The sequence below is a fragment of the Stegostoma tigrinum genome, chromosome 13 (assembly GCF_030684315.1).
Source record: "Stegostoma tigrinum isolate sSteTig4 chromosome 13, sSteTig4.hap1, whole genome shotgun sequence".
NCBI lineage: Eukaryota > Metazoa > Chordata > Chondrichthyes > Orectolobiformes > Stegostomatidae > Stegostoma > Stegostoma tigrinum.
In genome coordinates this window covers 16,886,742-16,904,498 of record NC_081366.1, presented here as the reverse complement: position 1 = coordinate 16,904,498, position 17,757 = coordinate 16,886,742, and the positions used below count along the sequence as shown (strand labels likewise).

General features: G+C 41.8%; 1 protein-coding gene across 5 annotated transcripts in view; it reads right to left on the bottom strand.

Moving 5' to 3' along the window:
- The window catches only part of g3bp1 (GTPase activating protein (SH3 domain) binding protein 1), a 33,325-nt gene extending 15,729 nt beyond the window's left edge, over window positions 1–17,596 (bottom strand). The window contains exons 1-6 of one of the 5 annotated variants that reach the window (XM_048543711.2): window positions 17,481–17,596; window positions 15,540–15,656; window positions 13,668–13,749; window positions 11,114–11,287; window positions 9,583–9,673; window positions 1,166–1,259 (exon numbers count right to left, since the gene is read on the bottom strand). In XM_048543711.2, the coding sequence (XP_048399668.1) occupies window positions 1,166–1,259; window positions 9,583–9,673; window positions 11,114–11,287; window positions 13,668–13,749; window positions 15,540–15,634 (536 nt within the window). In that variant the 5' untranslated portion in view covers window positions 15,635–15,656; window positions 17,481–17,596. Of the gene's footprint in view, window positions 1–1,165; window positions 1,260–9,582; window positions 9,674–11,113; window positions 11,288–13,667; window positions 13,750–15,539; window positions 15,657–17,249 lie in introns of all 5 variants that reach the window. The other 4 variants (XM_048543710.2, XM_048543709.2, XM_048543708.2 and 1 more) reach the window with 4 other exon arrangements.
- Window positions 17,597–17,757: the final 161 nt, after the last annotated feature.

Sequence of the window (17,757 nt, the reverse complement as noted above, 5' to 3'; positions counted from 1 at the left end):
CAGCACTATCACTACTGCCGAAAACATGTAAAATCTAGACTAACCCTATTATTGTCTAACCAAGCGAAAGTGGTTTCATTATCAACTACACTGCAAAGTACTGTTTGTATCCATCAAAATTAATTTCAAGTAAATGGTCCCAACAGCTAGAGTTCTAAAAGCGATTCATTTGTATTATTTAAATTTTAAGAGCAACCATGGTTCAATCCATCTACTCAGACACCAATTCCTATGGTGTACTATTGTTCGAACTACATGCTATTATTCACTCTTGTAACTAATAACTATCTAGTAGCTATTAAACAGGAAGGCAAAGAGGAACTATGAAATATATCATCAAAAAAACCTTTTACAGACAATTACAGACAAAATCAATAAATGGAAGGTTAAAGGGTAATAGCTATGTTAAGGGATGACTGGATAATACCACAGGCAACAATAAAGAAATAGCAGAAAAATAATTGGAGAGGATGCAGGAAAGATTTACAAGAATGTCACTGGGACTGGAAGATTCGAGTTACATGGAGAGACTGGTTAAGCTAAGTATTTTCCACTGGAGAGTACAAGGTTGAGGGGTGACTGCATAGAGATTGTTAAAATCATCAGGGGCACAGATGAGATGAATCTTTTCCCTAGGATTGGGGATTTCAAAGGTACAGGGCATAATCTTAGAGAGAAAGATTCATAAAGGGACCTGAGGAGCAACTTTTCCATAAAAAGAATGCTCCATACGTGGAATGAACTGTCAGAGGAAGTGGTAGATGCAAGTTCACTTACAACATTTTTAAAAGACACTTGGAGAGGTACATGAATAGGCAACGATTCGAGGAGCACAGGCCAAACGGGACTGGTTTGGTTTGAGAAAATTGGTCAGCATGCATGTGTTTAACTGAAGAGTGTGTCACTATGCTGGATGACTCTATTCTCATATGAAAACAAAGCTGAGGTATGATCTAATAGGGGTCTTAAATTGGTGATGGTTTTGAAATACTGAAAGGCAGATAGAGAATGGTTCCTCACAAGGGGAGAACAATGCAAAGTCAGAAAAAGTCTTATCAGGAAACTCAAGCATATAGCATAAAACATTTCTACGGAAAAAAACCCACTAAATGTGAGTTTCTAGATATTAAAATGAAAAATATCAACCAGAAACAAAGGATATTACCTCACAGCTGGGTCATAGTAAACTCCACTATCATCTTGCACAGCTTCTGGTGATGGCTGACGCTCTTCAGGTTCCTCTACTTCTTCCTCGGACTCTACAATAAATCAAACAATAATCAACTCACTTTCATAAGCTTATACTATTGCCCAAAGAGGCAACATAACACCAAATGTTTGTATAATGCCCATATATGCCTTTCTGAACTACATTCAATAAACAACCACCACCTGCATTCATACAGATTTTATTCCCTTGTGGGCAGGTACAAATATTATTGGCTAGGACGGCATTTGTTGCCTTTGCCTAACTGCCCTCAGCACGACGGTGGCCAACTAATCTTTTGAAGTGCTGTGGTCCATTTGGTGTAGGAAACCCACAACGCTGTTAGGGAGTGTGTTCTAAGATCTTGACGGAGCAACACTAAAAGGAACAGTAATATTGTTCCAAGTCAACATTTCATATCGCTTGGAGGGGAATTTGAAGGTGGTAGTATTCTCGTGCATCTGCTGCTCTTGTTCTGCTGGGTGGTGGAGGTTGCAGGTTTGGAAGGTGCTGTCTAAAAAGCCTTTAGTTACTACAGTGCATTTAACATCTATAGACAGCTACCATTACGCAGCAGTGACAGAGGTAGTAAACATTAAGAGGAAATTTTCCTGGATAGTTCTAAGCTGCAGTGGCAGGTCTAGGGGTTAGGTCGAGTTACTCAACGCAGAAATCCCAGACTCTGACCTGCTCTAAATGGCACAGTTTCCAGCCAACAGTAATTCCCAGAATGATAATATTTCAGGATTCAGCAATAGTAATACCACTGAATATATCTGGATGATAGCTTGATTCTGAGATAGTCACTGTCTGGTACTAGTGTGATACCAAGGTTAATTGAAATGGTGAGATCTTTACGTAATTACAGTATGAGCATAGTAGAGGGATTAACTAACTTCATGAAAACAGGACGTAGTAGCAACTTGGGTAGAGATGAGAAATGATCAAGGCAAGTCGTGCGTGTGTAAACAATGAGAATTTCTCGGAAAGGTACAGTGATAATTCTGGTGTTTTCTTTCCCCCAAATATACGCTGAAAAATCATATGGGCAAAAGCAGCCTATATAAGGAGTGCTTAGAATTTTTTTTCAGGCAGTATCTTAATAGGGCATGTTCTGGGGTCAGCCAGATAATAGGCTATACTGGACGTGGTAGTGGCTAAAATTAGATAACATAGGATTAATTGACCTTTGTGACAGTATCTGTAGGTAGCAGTGATGACAACAGGGCTGAATTTTACAATCAATTAGTCTGACGGGGAGAAGACTGTATTCAAGACCAGCTCTTTAAATTTAATTGAGGGCAATTATGACAGCATGAATGCAGAACTAACAGAAGTGAAGTGGGGGGGAAAAAGGGGGAAAAAGATGGTGCAACAACAGGACACTTAAGAGGAAATTTCAAAATGCAGGCAGTTCCCAGGTTGCCAACACATTACTTTCTGGAGTCTGCTTGGAAGTTTACATGTAAGCAAGTCGGAACTCAATACAGGACAATATAAAAGGAGCTGCACGCAAGTATAGGGAACACTCGTACATCAGGTTCTTAAAACTGCATTTTGATCCGAGATAGAGTTCATACATTTAGAACCCCTGTACAAAGAATGAAGACATTACAAACTGTAAATATTCCAAGGGAAGGCCCCGTGGTCAAGTGAAAATGTTAAATATCAAATGTAAAAGCATTTAATTACACAGAAATAGGTGAAAGGTGAAGGAATAGAAAGAAAATAAAGACAAAGAACAACCAGAAAATTATTATGGAGGGAAAATTAAATACGAAAGCTAGTCTGCAAGTTAAAAACAATGATAAGAATTTTAGGTGCGTCAAAAAAAATTTTAGCCAATTGACCACTGTCATACAATGTACTGTGAAATTAATGGAAAATAAAAGGAGCTGCAGTTGAATTGAACAAATATTTGCATTAGTCTACACTAGCAGTAGTAATGTCACAGAACCAGCTGTAAATGGGAGGAAGTCATGAAAATTACAATCACCAGGTACCAAGTAAACTATTAAGGTCAGACAACAACAAGTCCCCAGCACCTGACAGACTTCACTGTGACAGAAAAAGCAGGAAACTATAGGCCAATTTGCTTTACATCTGTCGTGGAGAAGATGTTAGAAGTTATAAATAGCATTATAGCATAGCACTCAAAAAAATTCAAGGCCATCAGGCAGAGTTCTATAGATGGGAAATCATATTTGACCAATTCATTGGAGTTGTTCGTGGTGGCAACATTCTGTGCATAAGGGGAAACCAGTGGATGCACTGTACTGCACTCAGGTATCTCAAGTTATTGGGGAAAATAAAACCGCACAGTGAGTAACATTTGGCACGGATGTAAAATGCAATAGCTAACAGACACAACAGAAGATAAACAGTTCACTTTCTGACTGACAAGGTATCAAAATGTGGTGTGCCAAGATTTTGATTTGCTCATGACACAAAGATAGGTAGCAAGGCAAGTTACGAACAGGACATAAACAAGCTAAAACGATTGGTTAAGTGAGTCATGAGAGATCTGGCAAGTGGAAGTACAATGGGGGAAAAGTGTAAAATCAACTATTTTGACAAGAAAAGCAAAAAAAAACACCTTGTCTAAATGGTGGTAGATTGCAAGGCTCAGAGATGCAGAGAAAGTCAGGTGCCCTAGTAAGTCAACGTGGGTACAACACTTACCTAAAACACTGAAAAATGTTAACTTTTATTCCGAGGGGAACTGAATACAAAGTAGGGAGATCAAAGGTCATGGCTATGCAGGGGAGTGGTGATATTCTTAGTGACAGTGTTGATCAGCTTATTTAAGAAATGGTATAAACTCAGTGGAAACAGTTCAGAAGACGGGTTATAATTGGGCAATCTGCCACATTTCTAGATGGATGCCAGTGTTATAACCATATTGAATAGCCTGGCTAGTTCTGGAGCACAATAATCCTCCGTACTATTGCCGAAATGTTCTGTATTCATCAGGCAGATTCTTCGCTTGCGAAGATCAGTTGGGAAGAGATTCGTCAGTGATTTCATTGGCACAATCGTTGGTGGCTGTAGAGTCCTATTCTGGACCTGCAGATCCTGGGACAGTGCGGGTAGGGGAATGCTCTGGACAGCGGGGCTTGAGATGAGGGCTCCTTCCTGTGTTTCTGTCTGTCCTGTGCAGCTGCTCTCCTCAAACATTCAAACTGCTCTGTCGCAGTTTACTTCCGCCATGCGTCCCTGTCAGAGGCCAGCTTTTGCCATTCCGTTGAGGCGATGCCGGCCTGAGATAGCTGTTGCTTCAGTTGGTCCTCATAGCGCTTGCGTGCGACACCGCGGTTTCTTTTGCCGTTGCAGAACTCCCGAAGAACACTGTCTTGGGTATTCTGGTGTTGTCCATCCGCGATACATGACCCAACCATCGAAGTTGTTTCAGAAGGGTCGCTTCAATGCTGGGGAGCCGGGCCCTTTCCAGCACTTCGTTGTTAGATGCGCGGTCCTGCCAGGTGATGCCCAATATACAGCACAGGCAACGTTGGTGGAATCGTTCCAGCAGCCGCATCCATTTCCGATACAGAATGCAGGCCTCGGAGCCGTAGAGCAGTGTGATGACGACCGCAGCCTTGTAAACCTGGATTTTCATCGACATGCTTATCAAGTGGTTTCCCCATACACGCTTCCGTAGTCGCCCGAAGGTGCTACTTGCTTTCGCAAGGCGACTGTCGACGTCTCCTGTGACCATAGCATCGTTGGAGATTATGCTTCCCAGGTACGTGAAACGTTCGACTGTGTTGAGGGGGTGGCCATCGATCGAGATTCGAGGTGGGTGGTATGCGCTGCATGGTGGCTTCTGGTACAGGATCTCCGTCTTCTTCAGACTGATCGTTAGCTGCAAAGGCTTTCGGGCTTCGGAGAAGCACGTCACTGCAGTCTGTAGCGCATCTTCTGTGAGAGAGAGTACGGCGCACTCGTCCGCATACAGCAGCTCCATGATGGGTTCCTGTGTTGTCTTCGTGCGTGCAAGGAAGCGGCGCAGATTGAAGATATTGCCATCTGGAAGTGAATGCAGATGCTGTTCGTGAAGCCCTCCTTCGCTTCCTGCAGCATCATGTTGAAGAAGATGGCGAAGAGCGTTGGTGCCAAGACGCAGCCCTGCTTCACGCTGTTGCTGATGGGGAACGGGTGCGATAGGTCACCGTTGTATTTCACCTTGCCGCTCTGACCTTCACGAGGTTGTTGTAGGATGGTTAAGAACTTAGGAGGGCATCCGAGCTGCCCCAGGATTTTCCATAGACCGTCGCGGCTGACTGTATCGAAGGCTTTGGTGAGGTCAATGAATGCCGCGTACAGTCCAACATTCTGCTCACGGCATTTCTCCTGAAGTTGGCGTAGTGCAAAGATCATGTCGCATGTGCCTCTGTTCTGTCAGGTTGTCCTGCGCAATGGTGGGAATCAGTCTGTCCAAGAGGATTCTGGAGAGAATCTTCCCAGCCGTAGACAGCAGTGACACCTCTGTACTTCGAACAGTCCGATTTCTCACCCTTGTTCTTATACAGGGAGACTATCACAGAGTCACATAGATCAGCTGGCACCTCACCATCCCCAACAGAGTGCAAATAGGTTGGTGAGTTCGTTCAGGAGCGAAGTTCCTCCTAATTTGTATACTTCTGCAGGGATTCCGTCGATACCGGGGGCTTTGTGGAGTTTCAGCTTAGAGATGGCGGATTGAACCTCATCCAGTATTGGTGGACGGTCGAGTTCGGATCTAATGTCCTGCTGCGGGATTCTATCGATGGACGCTGTTTGTACTTGGCAATTGTTCGCGAAGAGGTTCTCGTAGTGTTCTGTCCATCGCTCCATGATGGCTTCTTTGTCAGTAAGCAAACCGGCACCTTCAGCAGAGTGCAAAAGGGCCTGAAGTTGGCGGGTCGGTCCATACATCGTGCGCAGACAGTCAAAAAGCTCTGGTGTTGCCAGTGTCTGCATTCTGCTGTGTTTGTTCTGCCAGTTTTGACCACCAGTCATTTTGCATCTGTATTCCTAACCTCACAATAACCTGCGCCTTCATAGACTCTTGATATCACTTAGAACAAATCAAAATGGCTCAATAAGCGTTGCTTGTGATCTGGGAGGCTCGATGCCAAGATTGACTATCCAATTGGAATTTCTGGCTGATGATTGTTCCAAATGTTTCCGCAAGATCTTGTGCACCGCTGTGCTTGGCTCCCCCATATGTTGGGGATGAAGCTGCTACCTCCAGTAAACTGCCTTCATTGTTCAGCACCATTCTGAAAGCAGGACTGCAGAGCTGAGGCATAGTTTGTTCATTAAGAGATTGCTTACTTCTATAAATCTCAATCTCCTTATGCAGAGTAGAATGCAAGCAGCCCTATGCTGTAGCTTCAAAAAGTACACTATTCATTTTTACAAATAATACTTCTGGACGCCCTCTTACAGTTTTGATTGTACCCAAGTCTGATCATCCACTTGATGATAATAGATAATCCAGGCCACGAAGATAAAAATTATGACTGAATACAATTCTGCCCCTACTGCTGGTTCACAGCACCTCACAGATGCCCAGTCTTCAGTTGTTAGAATTGCTGGAAATATATCCCACCCAGTACAGTGATAGAGGTGCACAGCATGAGGGAAGGTATCTTCAGAAGAACTGTCTGATGGTTACTCCTACTGATACTGCCATCATGAACAGATGCATCTGTTACATAGATTAGCAAGGAGGAGGTCAAGTTCGCTCATGGCCTGTTGCAGGACTGGACTAGTAGACATGCCTATTAGGACTTGAGCAGTATGGTCAGCAATGGTGCTGCTGAGTCACTCTATGGTTGACAATGAAGTTGCCCATCCAGAGTACATTCTGTGATCCTGCCATCCAGAAAGAATGTTAAAACTTGATGCGTTGGCCTGGGAAGTGGAGCGGCGGCAGAGAGGATGACAGCAAGAAATATTTTAGGTGACAGTGTTATGAATGTGGACTTGTCAGCAAGTCAGACCTACTGAGGATGACACACTTCCCTTCTTAAAGGCAGTGTGAGTTTTTTGATAATCAACATGGTTACCATTAGACCAGCAGTTCAACTCTAGATTTTTGTCTAATGCATTCAAATTTCATATTATGATACAGTGGGATGGACCCATGACCATACAGCATTATTCTGGTTCTCAGGTTTACTAATCCAGTGATAACGCCATTGCTACGCTTATATAATAGGGCCTTTAATGCAGTAAGAGATCCTATAGGGACATTACAAAACTAAATCTGACATCAGACCACAAAGATTTTAAGACAGATGACCAAATGCTTGGTGGCAATGGCAAATTTCAGTGGGTCTTAAGAGACAGACTGCATAGAGATTCAGAGAGAAAATTCTTTGGAAGAGGAACTAAATGCATGGTCACCAATATGGATCACTGAAAACGTGGAAATATTCAGAGAATAGATCTGAATCAGCACAAATATTTCTAGGGATGCAGTACATCAGATAGCAAGTATTAAAATTCTTGTCTGGATTTAAGAACAAGCATTAGATATTTCTTAACTACAAGTTAGCTCGGCAAACAGAGGTTGATGGGTGAACAAGATTTAGCATTGATTAGGACACAGAGGATTTGAAGTTTTCAAGTTTACATGGAAGACTAAGAGTGCACTGGAGTACTCTAGATGTCTAGGGGAGAAGAGGTGCTGGTACTAGTGGGTTGGGGAGTCTTTCGTCAGCAGTTTATCTTGGGGCCAAACGTGGCCTACGTTTGAGAACCTTCTGGTTCAGCTTTGCACGGTTGCCGGGGAGACAGTTACTCTCCATTAACTCCATCCTTGTATTTTCAGATGATCTTGCTTCAAAAAAAATTAGATATTTATGCCAAGTAGTTCATGTCACACCTGGATCATTTGAAGACAGCAAAAGGCAATGTCGCAAAAGAGGAGAAACCACCGAGGTTGGTGCTTGGGGCATACGAATATAACCAATATTTGGGCCACATCTGGATAGATCAAAAAGTGGGATTGGGAAAGACCAGCCTTACCATTTGGACAACAGCAGTCATTTTCAAATGGTGTCATTAATGATGCCAAAAGCCACAGACAGGTCAGGAATGTAGAAGAGAGATCATTCACCTTGGCTACTGTCATAAGTAATGGATTTATGGGCAAGATCCATTTCAGTACTAGAGCAGGATAGGGATCTTGACAGCAAGGGCCAACATGCCTTTAGAAGTGCCCTTTGGATTGTATTTTCACTACAGTCCACATCCTTTAGAAGGAAATTAGGGTGTATGTGGTTTTTCATGTCCAACATATTATCACATGAAAAGTGTGACAGATTGTACACTGAAAGCTTAATTGAAAATTCAGCCTTTACTTGAACACTACCACCAGTTTGTTTTAAAAGATTTCATATACACTGATCCAATTCAACCTCATGGCCAGGGTTGATTTTTTTTGGAACTCTAGCTGCAAGCAGTTAAATTAGTCCATGATCATATGCTTTTAGTGAATCTTACTGTTACATGCTATCAAGCTATATAGCCCACTAATCTTGAGAGATAAGGGCTTGAAATATTTATAACTAGTATATATTTTGGCTTAGAAAGGGCATATAAAATTGATTAGTATTCATCATAAACACAAGTAATTGGCATCAATTTAGAAATCTTGAAAACATCACCAATTTCAAATAATGAATAAAATCTTCTGTCAGTTATATGGGCTAGACATCAGGGTCAGTTAGTCTAGTTACATAAAGAAATAAGTTTGATAAGCAACATTTCAGAAACTACTTCCAGAACAAGGAGTCAGAATTAGCAGAACAAAGGATGGACAGAAGTTGAAGGTTACATACGTAGGGACATGGCAAGGGGAAGAGATAAAAACCAAGATGAGAATTTAATCTTTAAACTCCAAGAGATCACAAGCCAGACAAGAGCTGGGAGAAAATTCTGAGAGAAAATTTTGTTGCAGCCCTATCATCAAATAGTAGACAAGATAATTTGCTCTTCACAGTCCAAGTGATAACAAATATGAATACACTAAATCAAAGGAAAACAGAAACCAAAAGGTATTGAAAATACTTGAAATACACCCATGGTTAGTATTAAAAACCAATTCATAAGTAAGCTTGTAAGAATAGTCTGTGGATACCTGCAACCCACACTTAAACTTTCCCAAGTTAATAACATTAAATATTAATTTAATATTCCTCACTAAATATTTGATAAATTGACATTTTATGTTTATGCTTACTACGCTATTGAACAATATTGCAGACAACCAAGTTATCCATAGGTTAAAATAAATTTTAACATGGCATGAAACTCATGAGTAAATAATGTGGCTGTTGCACATTGCTAATTTCAGAGATCACAAACATCTATTTTCTCACCTTCTGGAGGCTCGGTGTCTGAATCCCCAAAGACTTCATCTTGATAGCGGAAAATATCATTGTGGACATAAAACTTGTTTGCAACAGAACCCTGATAGAAACAAAGATGGGGCAAAGTAAATATCAATGAATATTTTCTTCCTCCTTATATTGTGTACCTCACTCTGTAGTATGCTCAATGTTAGCACCACAGGTTAAATATGTGGGCAGTATCGTTTAACTGGAAAGACTGAAGAGGGGCCTGAGAAAAACAAAATTAAATTAGATTAGGTTGGTTTAACTTCTTTTGTTTCTGCCATGCCCCATTTTGAAAAGATTAATTCCTTGGTGGAACTGCACTCACAGGTACCCACCACCACCTCACCAAGTGGCCAATTTCCATAGACAAGCCATAATAGCAAGTCACAGCATACTAACTACAGAAATCAAGAGTCAAGCTGGGATTCCACCCTGTCCCACCTCACACTCTGAAACTACTGAACATTTACTTCACTGCACATCAGAAACATGAACACAGCCTAAGAATATCATTAGTAAGACAAGAAAATATGGTAACTAGACAAGGTAAAAGACGTAATGGCATCACAATTGAAAGTGGCATGCATTATTCATAGTTTTAAAAAAGGGAAATTGTGGTTTATAAATGTAGGAGTTGAAATGGTGTCACACAGAAAGGTTTCTACACAGGATAAGAGCCCATGATGTTGGGGATAATAAAGCAGCACGGTTAGAATACTGGTTAACTAAGTGGGGACACTTGAAATGTATGCTTGGCGTTTACTCTTTCATGTCATGGGAAAATTTGGAATGCTTAAAAAGTTTAATAGCTACCCCTTGTCCAAAACACAGAAGGAATTTTCTCCTCCAGAGGAGATTAACAAGCAAAACCTGATCAGTGGACATATTAAAGATGAGCTAGATGGGCACTGAAGTTATGAGAGGCCAAAGAGAGATCAAGAGTGTGCATGTAGCGATGCATGGCACTGAGTGCGCATCTCAGAATGCGGCACAAAGATTGAGCATTTTCTCCTATGTCCTAACCCCTTTCCCCACACACACCAAGCTTGTCATCACATGAGCTGCTACCACAACTAACCCTCTGTCAGCCATTAATGTTGCCCATTAGCAGCTATTGATTCTTCCAGGCTGACTTTTACCCATTCCTTTGTCTTCCTAACTACTCCTTCTCTTGCCTCCATCTCCACTTGTAGTTCTCCCCCAACCCTAGCTTCAGCACATATACCAACGTTTTCATATCTACAATCAATTCTAACAAAGGGTCACTGGATGTGAAATGTTAATTCTGCTTCTTCTCAGTAGATGCTGCCAGACCTGAGAAACTTGCCCAGCAATTTCTGCCAATATATTCAATATGTTTAATTATCTTCCATTTATAGAAATAAAATAAAACACAAGTAATAAGCTTCAGTGAGTCAGAAAATGAAACAGTCTAAACAGTCTCTCTAATCACAAGTCTCATACTTCAAAAGAGGGACTATGGCTTAAGACATTACAGAACCAGTTCTCATACCTCCGGAGCTAGAACAAACGTTTGCATGAAGCGTCTCATTGGCTGTCTGTTGTTTGACAGCTCACCCATGACCTGTACTACTACTCCATCATTCAATGTAGCATGAGCATCCACATGCTTGATCTTTGTGTGGCAGTCACGGAACTGAAGAGACATAACTTTCTTATGGATTTCCTATAAAAAGAAAAAATCTAAACTGAAGCTTTCATATAATAGAAGATCCGAATATTTTAAACTACAAGCACAATTTAAAAATACATTTTTTTGTTGTTACTTTAAACAAAGATCAGATAGGTATAGTCAAAGTCAATTTTGACATTTATGTTTAATTTGTGAAAGTGAGAATCTTGCAGATTTCTGCTCAAGCCATTGTACTTCAAATTGTAAATGACACATTAAGACATTGTCACGATATGAATTGACTAAAAAACAATATAGGGCAAAGGTCAGCCACATCCGTAGGCTGTTTCTTCTCTATAGATGATGAGTGACTTGCTTCATTTTCATACTGTGTATTGGATTAACAACATAAACGTTATTTTGCTTCTCATGTGCTAGGAGTTCAGCTAAGTTACAGAGTCAAAGAGATGTGCAGCACAGAAATGGACCCTTCGGTCAAACTAGTCCATCCCAAATTAATTGAAACCCATTTGCCAGCATTTGGCACACATCCCTCTAAACCCTTTTAATCATGCAGTCACCCAAATCCCTTTTACATGTTGTAATTGTACCAGCCTCCATCACTTCCTCTGGCAGCTTATTCCTCACACACACCACCTTCTGGATAAAAAAAGTTGCTCCTTTGGTCCCTTTTAAATCTTTTCCCCTCTCACCTTAATCCTCTGCCCTATACAGTTTTGGATTTTCCTCCTCAGGGTGAAAGACTTAACTGTTCACCCCACTCATGCCCTTCTTGATTTTATAAACTTCTGAAGTCACCCCTCAGCCCCCAATGCTCCAGGAAACATAACCCCAGCTTATTTAGCCTCTCATTACATCTCAATCCCTCCAATCCTGACAACATTCTTATAAATATTTTTTGAACCATTTTGAGTTTAACATCTTTCCGATAGAAGGGAAAGGAGAACTGAATGCAGCATTTCAAAAAACAAAAATGGCCTAACCAATATCCCGTACAGCCACAACATGATCTCGCAACTCCTATACCCACTGCACTGACCATTAACAGCCAGCATAACAAACACCTTCTTCACTATCTTGTTTACCTGGGACTCCACTTTCAGGGAACTACAAACCTGCACACCAAAGGTCTTTTTGTTCACCAATACTCCCTGGGACCCTATCACTAACATTTTAAGTCCTGCCTTGATAATGCCCTACGAAAAAAAAGTAGCACCTGGCATTTATCTAGATTAAACTCCATCCGCCATTCCTCAGCCCATCTGATCAAGGTCCCATTGTAGTCTCGAGTAATCTTCTTCACTGTCCATTACACCAATTTTGGTGTCATCTGCAAACTTACTACTCTTACCTAAGTTCACATCCAAATCACTTCTTTAAAATGACAAAAAGCTGTGGACCCAGCACCAATCCTTGCAGCTCACCACTGGCCACAGGCTTCCATTCTGACAAGCAATCCTTCAGCATCAACTTCTGTCTCCTATCTTAGGTCAGGCTCTGATGTTATTAAATCAAAGAATAGGCTCAAATGGCTTTCTCATTCTTTCTTCATATTCTGGAAATCAACAACCATCAAACTTAAGTGAATACAGGTATGTGGATAGTGAACATGACCCAGTAATTGTGTCTAGCTTTTCCCTGACAGAATGTTTACTGAAAATACTTTCCAACAGCAAGAAAACTGCAAGGATAAGTCATTTCTCGCTTTGTGTTTTATAGTTCGGGTGCTTACAACATATTATTCATGTACAGATGCAGAAGCAGAGTAAATCTGCATTTCAACGTGGGACCCTTATGAGCTTGAGTTTTAAATATATACATGGCATGGATTTAGAAGAATTGACTGTGACATTAGCACAGCCTACTCAGTCTTAAGAAGCTCAAAAGGAAAATTCTATTACTTAACCTAATACTGCCAAAGAAAAACAAGCTGGAAACTTTGAAGAAATCAAAAATCAATTATCAAATTAAAATCAGCCTTGAAGTAAGAATAACTAGCTCAAACCACCTTATTGCTAACCAGGAAGAAGTGCAAATGCTATAAGGACTAGCAAGACAATTGGAAGAAGCTGACTAGCAGCAGGATTATCAGGTAACGAAAATATCAAACTCTCAGCTATACACACGAACATACTTAAGTAATCCAGTAACAGAAGCTCAAAGCAGATCAGACTGAACAGGCTGCCAAGGCATTTATAGCACTGAATCCAAACTGCCACAATGGGAAGAATCTTGTTTCACGTAGCAAGTCTCAAATCGCAAACCGCCCCTTGAATAGCAACCAAATGCTGAGCACACTCTGGCTTAATCCAGAATTACAGCAAGCAGCTGCAAATATCAGAAATAGTTGGACTCATCTGATGCTTTTGTCGGCAACTTTATACATTTGTATATATATAAGACAGGCCATTACCGCTTGTCCATATACTGCTTCTGCTGGATCTCCATTTGAAGTCAAACCACCATGAACATATGAAGAATTTTTTCCATAAAACCTATAATACAAAATGTTTGATTTAGTGGAACATCCCTATCATTGCATATTGGAGACAAAGTGCACAAGTCTATAAGCAGATAAATCTTTCTGCTTTGAAAGGTTATAAATTGCAGCATATTATTGTAGAATTGTTTAATGCAAGAAATGTACCCCACTTATACTAAGTCAAAAATACTGAGAGCACCCACACTCCAAGAACTGCAACAATTCAAGGACTCAGCTCAGCACCACCTTCTAACAAACATCTACGTTGAAGAACAAACATTGACCTAGCCAATGGCACCCACATCCCATGGATAAATACACAAGTAGTATGAATATTTCGGGTTATGATTTTACAATTTTATGGTGAATTACGAAATCAGGTAGGATAGAAGAACATCAGTTCTGCTCAAAAAAAAGACTATCCCAGAAGCTTCCCACATCTCAAAACTATCCATGAGAGGATTAACAGAATTTTAGGTCTAATGATGGGCACTGATATCCATAAAGATGAAACTTGCTAAATGGCAAAGTTTTCAAAACATTATGGACTGATGAAGGAAAACTCAAATGTGGCTAATTTCAAATAGAAATAGTAAAGGGTAAATTTACTCAGCCCAAGTGGAAATGAACAGACCGGTTAGCTTTTGAGCGATGATTCTCAAGCTCTGCATGAGTGGTGGAAGGAATTTGAGTAACAACTTTCTGAAGAGAAGTAAACTTACCAAAAAGGAAAAATAATTTCAGGGCTATTGGAAAGATCAGTGAACTGACTGGATAGCTCCAATTCAAAGTTTTGGCAGTCACATGGAATTGAGTGACTCTTTTCTGTTTAGGATTCCATGATTAGTCATCTGTGTGACTACAAACACCAGCATCAGTATTTTGGCGCACCAGTAATCCTAGTCAAAAATGGGTAGCACTGCCTACCAGTAATTTGTCATGTGAAAGATGGCAGCACATTTTAGAACTTATACCATCGATGAGGTACCAGAATCCATATTACAGCAACTCATTACAGAATTGTGTTTTTGGTGTCTCTACATGCAATGGAAATAACACCACTCAATTGAAATGAGTATATAAAAAAAAGTATCATTACTAGCTCAACTGACAGATGGATTAGCCAGTATCAAAAAGGCATACATTTCCTTACAAGTTTAAAAGTAAATATTTTACAATGCAATATTTTAATTTGAAATTAGTATGCAATTCGACTCAGTTGTTACTTATAAGAAAACATCAGGTAATCAACTATACCACACAGAAAATTTGCATCAATAATGATTATACTGGACTAACGCTTATACATTACACTACCAGTTAGAAAAACCTGATGAAAAGTAATAGCGACAAGTCTATTAACACCTTTTAAGTCCTTTGCAAAATATCACATCATAGGTTTGTTACCTTGAGTTAGTACTTTCTATAAAGTTTAATTCTGCGCAGACCTGACAGATTAGCAAAGCAATAGCTATCAACCTACAGCAAGGTGGTGCCTGAGAACTAACATACACTATTAATTCAAATTTAAGCTTCAGAATGAAAGAACTATGGCCCAAATGAACAAGTATTAGTTACAGTAACTGATACACTTTGGAGTTGGTAAAGACAGTTTATACAAAACATTGAATGCAGTCTGAAAATGGCCATTCACTTGCACATCTTTTTAAGTCTCTTGCTAATAACTTCCAAACCAATATGACCAAGCAATCCTATCTTTAGTTGATCCAGTCACACAGATTGCGCCTTGCCTTCGATCATACAAAAAAGTAGACAGCTGCAGGAAAAAAAATGCCATCTTACCTGTGTAAATAGTCAGGGGCCTGGTTCAACAGTGTGTAATACTGCCTCACAAATTCCCGCCCTACAAGCAGGGGACTTGGCTTCTCCATCACCATCTCTTTGGTCAACTGAGAATTGCTAGACAAGAAAAAAAAAACAAAGTAAACAGGACTATCTTATTATGACTTTGCAAGCTGTCCAGTTCAACTAAGGGGAGTTCAAATGGATCAAGTCAAAACTATCCAAGTACATATTTAAGTTTTGAGGGAAGAATTCAGAAGATTTAACTCAAAAGTCACAAGGGTTGTAAAACATGGTATACTGGTGTTTTATTTGGGTTCTTATAGTGAACCAAGTTTTGTTCTGCATTTGACTATGTCAGGTTGATGTGCTCAACATATCCTGAGCATCCCTTACCCTTTTGCTTACAGCATTCTTACCTGGGTAAACACTTTAAAAAAGTTAAAACTGATACAGCCAGATTAGTAATAAACATCATAACTCTCCAATATGGAGTTCCAATTTTGAAAAATAATTGCAAGTTATGTGGCTCCATCAGAAAATAAAAAGACCAGAGCTCAAAACCGTTGCAGCACTCTGATTTTCTTTTGTTTTCCTCACGCCACAGATTAATTACTGACAGACAGGAACAGGTCTTCTCAGTCTCTAACATCACCACGGACAATCCCACAAATACTAAAAGGGATTGGGGACAGTGGATTTCTAACGTCTTGCGTCAAATTACAACTATCAAACGTTGCAATTTTGCGCTTCACGCACAATCAAAATTAACTTAATTTATAAAGGATTACAATGAGGGCGCCCTCCGCCTGAACCTGCAATCCAAGGAAATGTAAACGGAGAAATTTGGCCACTCCATGTAACAAGGGCGAGGCATTTTCTTGAAAACAAAAGCTAAATGGCAAAAAGAACGGTATTGTTCTCCCCCTCTAATTGATCCACTATTTGCGTAGGATTCGCTCGCACAAGTCGCACGTTTAAGAGAAGACTCCAGCACACTTGAAATAATCTTACGTGACAGGAGAGAAGAGACACGAGTGTTCTCAAATGGGGGGGGGGGGGGGGGGTGTGGATTCGAGCCAGACAATGCCTGGCCCCTGAACACCCTTCCCGCCCTGTGGGATGGACACAAAATATGATCGGATTGCACAGGGCAGGCAGAGGCAAGGCTGAGCTCCATAACACGTGGAACTGTAGGGGACAAGTAAAAGCCTCGAGGTGTTTGGGGGGGGGCGGCTTTAACGACGCGGGAATATCGGATGGCAACCACGTGCGAGCGGGTGGGGGGGTTGATCAAGACACAGAGGCCACTTCGTCGACGATAGACTGAAGGAGGGTCCCAATCCCTTTCTGTTTACCCCCCACTCCCTTACCCGCCACCCGAGACGGGAACAAAGGCCAGACCTACCCCCACCCCCCTCCTTTCTGCCCCCCCCCCCCATCCCCGACAACGACACTACAGGCCACGACCAGACCAACAACCTCTCTCTCCCCCACCCTAAGTCGGCGAGCGGAGTCAGAGAGAAAGAGAGCGCTAGGAGGAAATCACCGGGTCTCACTCTGCAACCCACCCCCCCAACCCTCGTGTCGCTGCCGCCGCGGCCTGGTGTTTAAAATGGCGGCGGCCTGGCCTTCCCTTCCCTCACTGTCTTTTCTCTTCCACACTCTCTCCCACCCCAGGCCCCGCCACCAGCCGCTCAACTCGCTCACCGCAGGAATCCGGGGAGGAGAGAGAGTGTGAGTGAGAAGCGTAGGGGAGGCCGAACCGGGAGCTTCGATCAGGAACAGGAAGGCTGAAACCCTCCTCACCTTTCTCAATCCGCGCAATTGAAATAATTTCTTCTGGGGTTGAAGGGGCGGGGCCGGAATATTTTGGGTGGAAAAAAAATTACAAAAGTACCCGCACCGCCGAGGAGAGCGCCGGCTGAATCACACACCAACCTGCTGGGCAGAGAAGGAAGGTCTGATTGACAGCACCGACCATCAATGGGGGTGGGGGATCCACCCGCCAAGCCAATGGGGTGGTCGGTAAGGGGGCGGGGCCTGCGCCGCCAGCACGTTCGGTGGAGCGGCACCGGCTGCAGGAGCCGCGGGGAGACCCCGTAGAGGGGGCGGTGCGACCCGCCGCACTGACCAATCGCATTGGGAGGTGGTCCTGATCGACAGCTCTGAGGGCGGGTTCTGCCTGTGAAGTCGGTCCCTGCGAAAGGACAGGGTG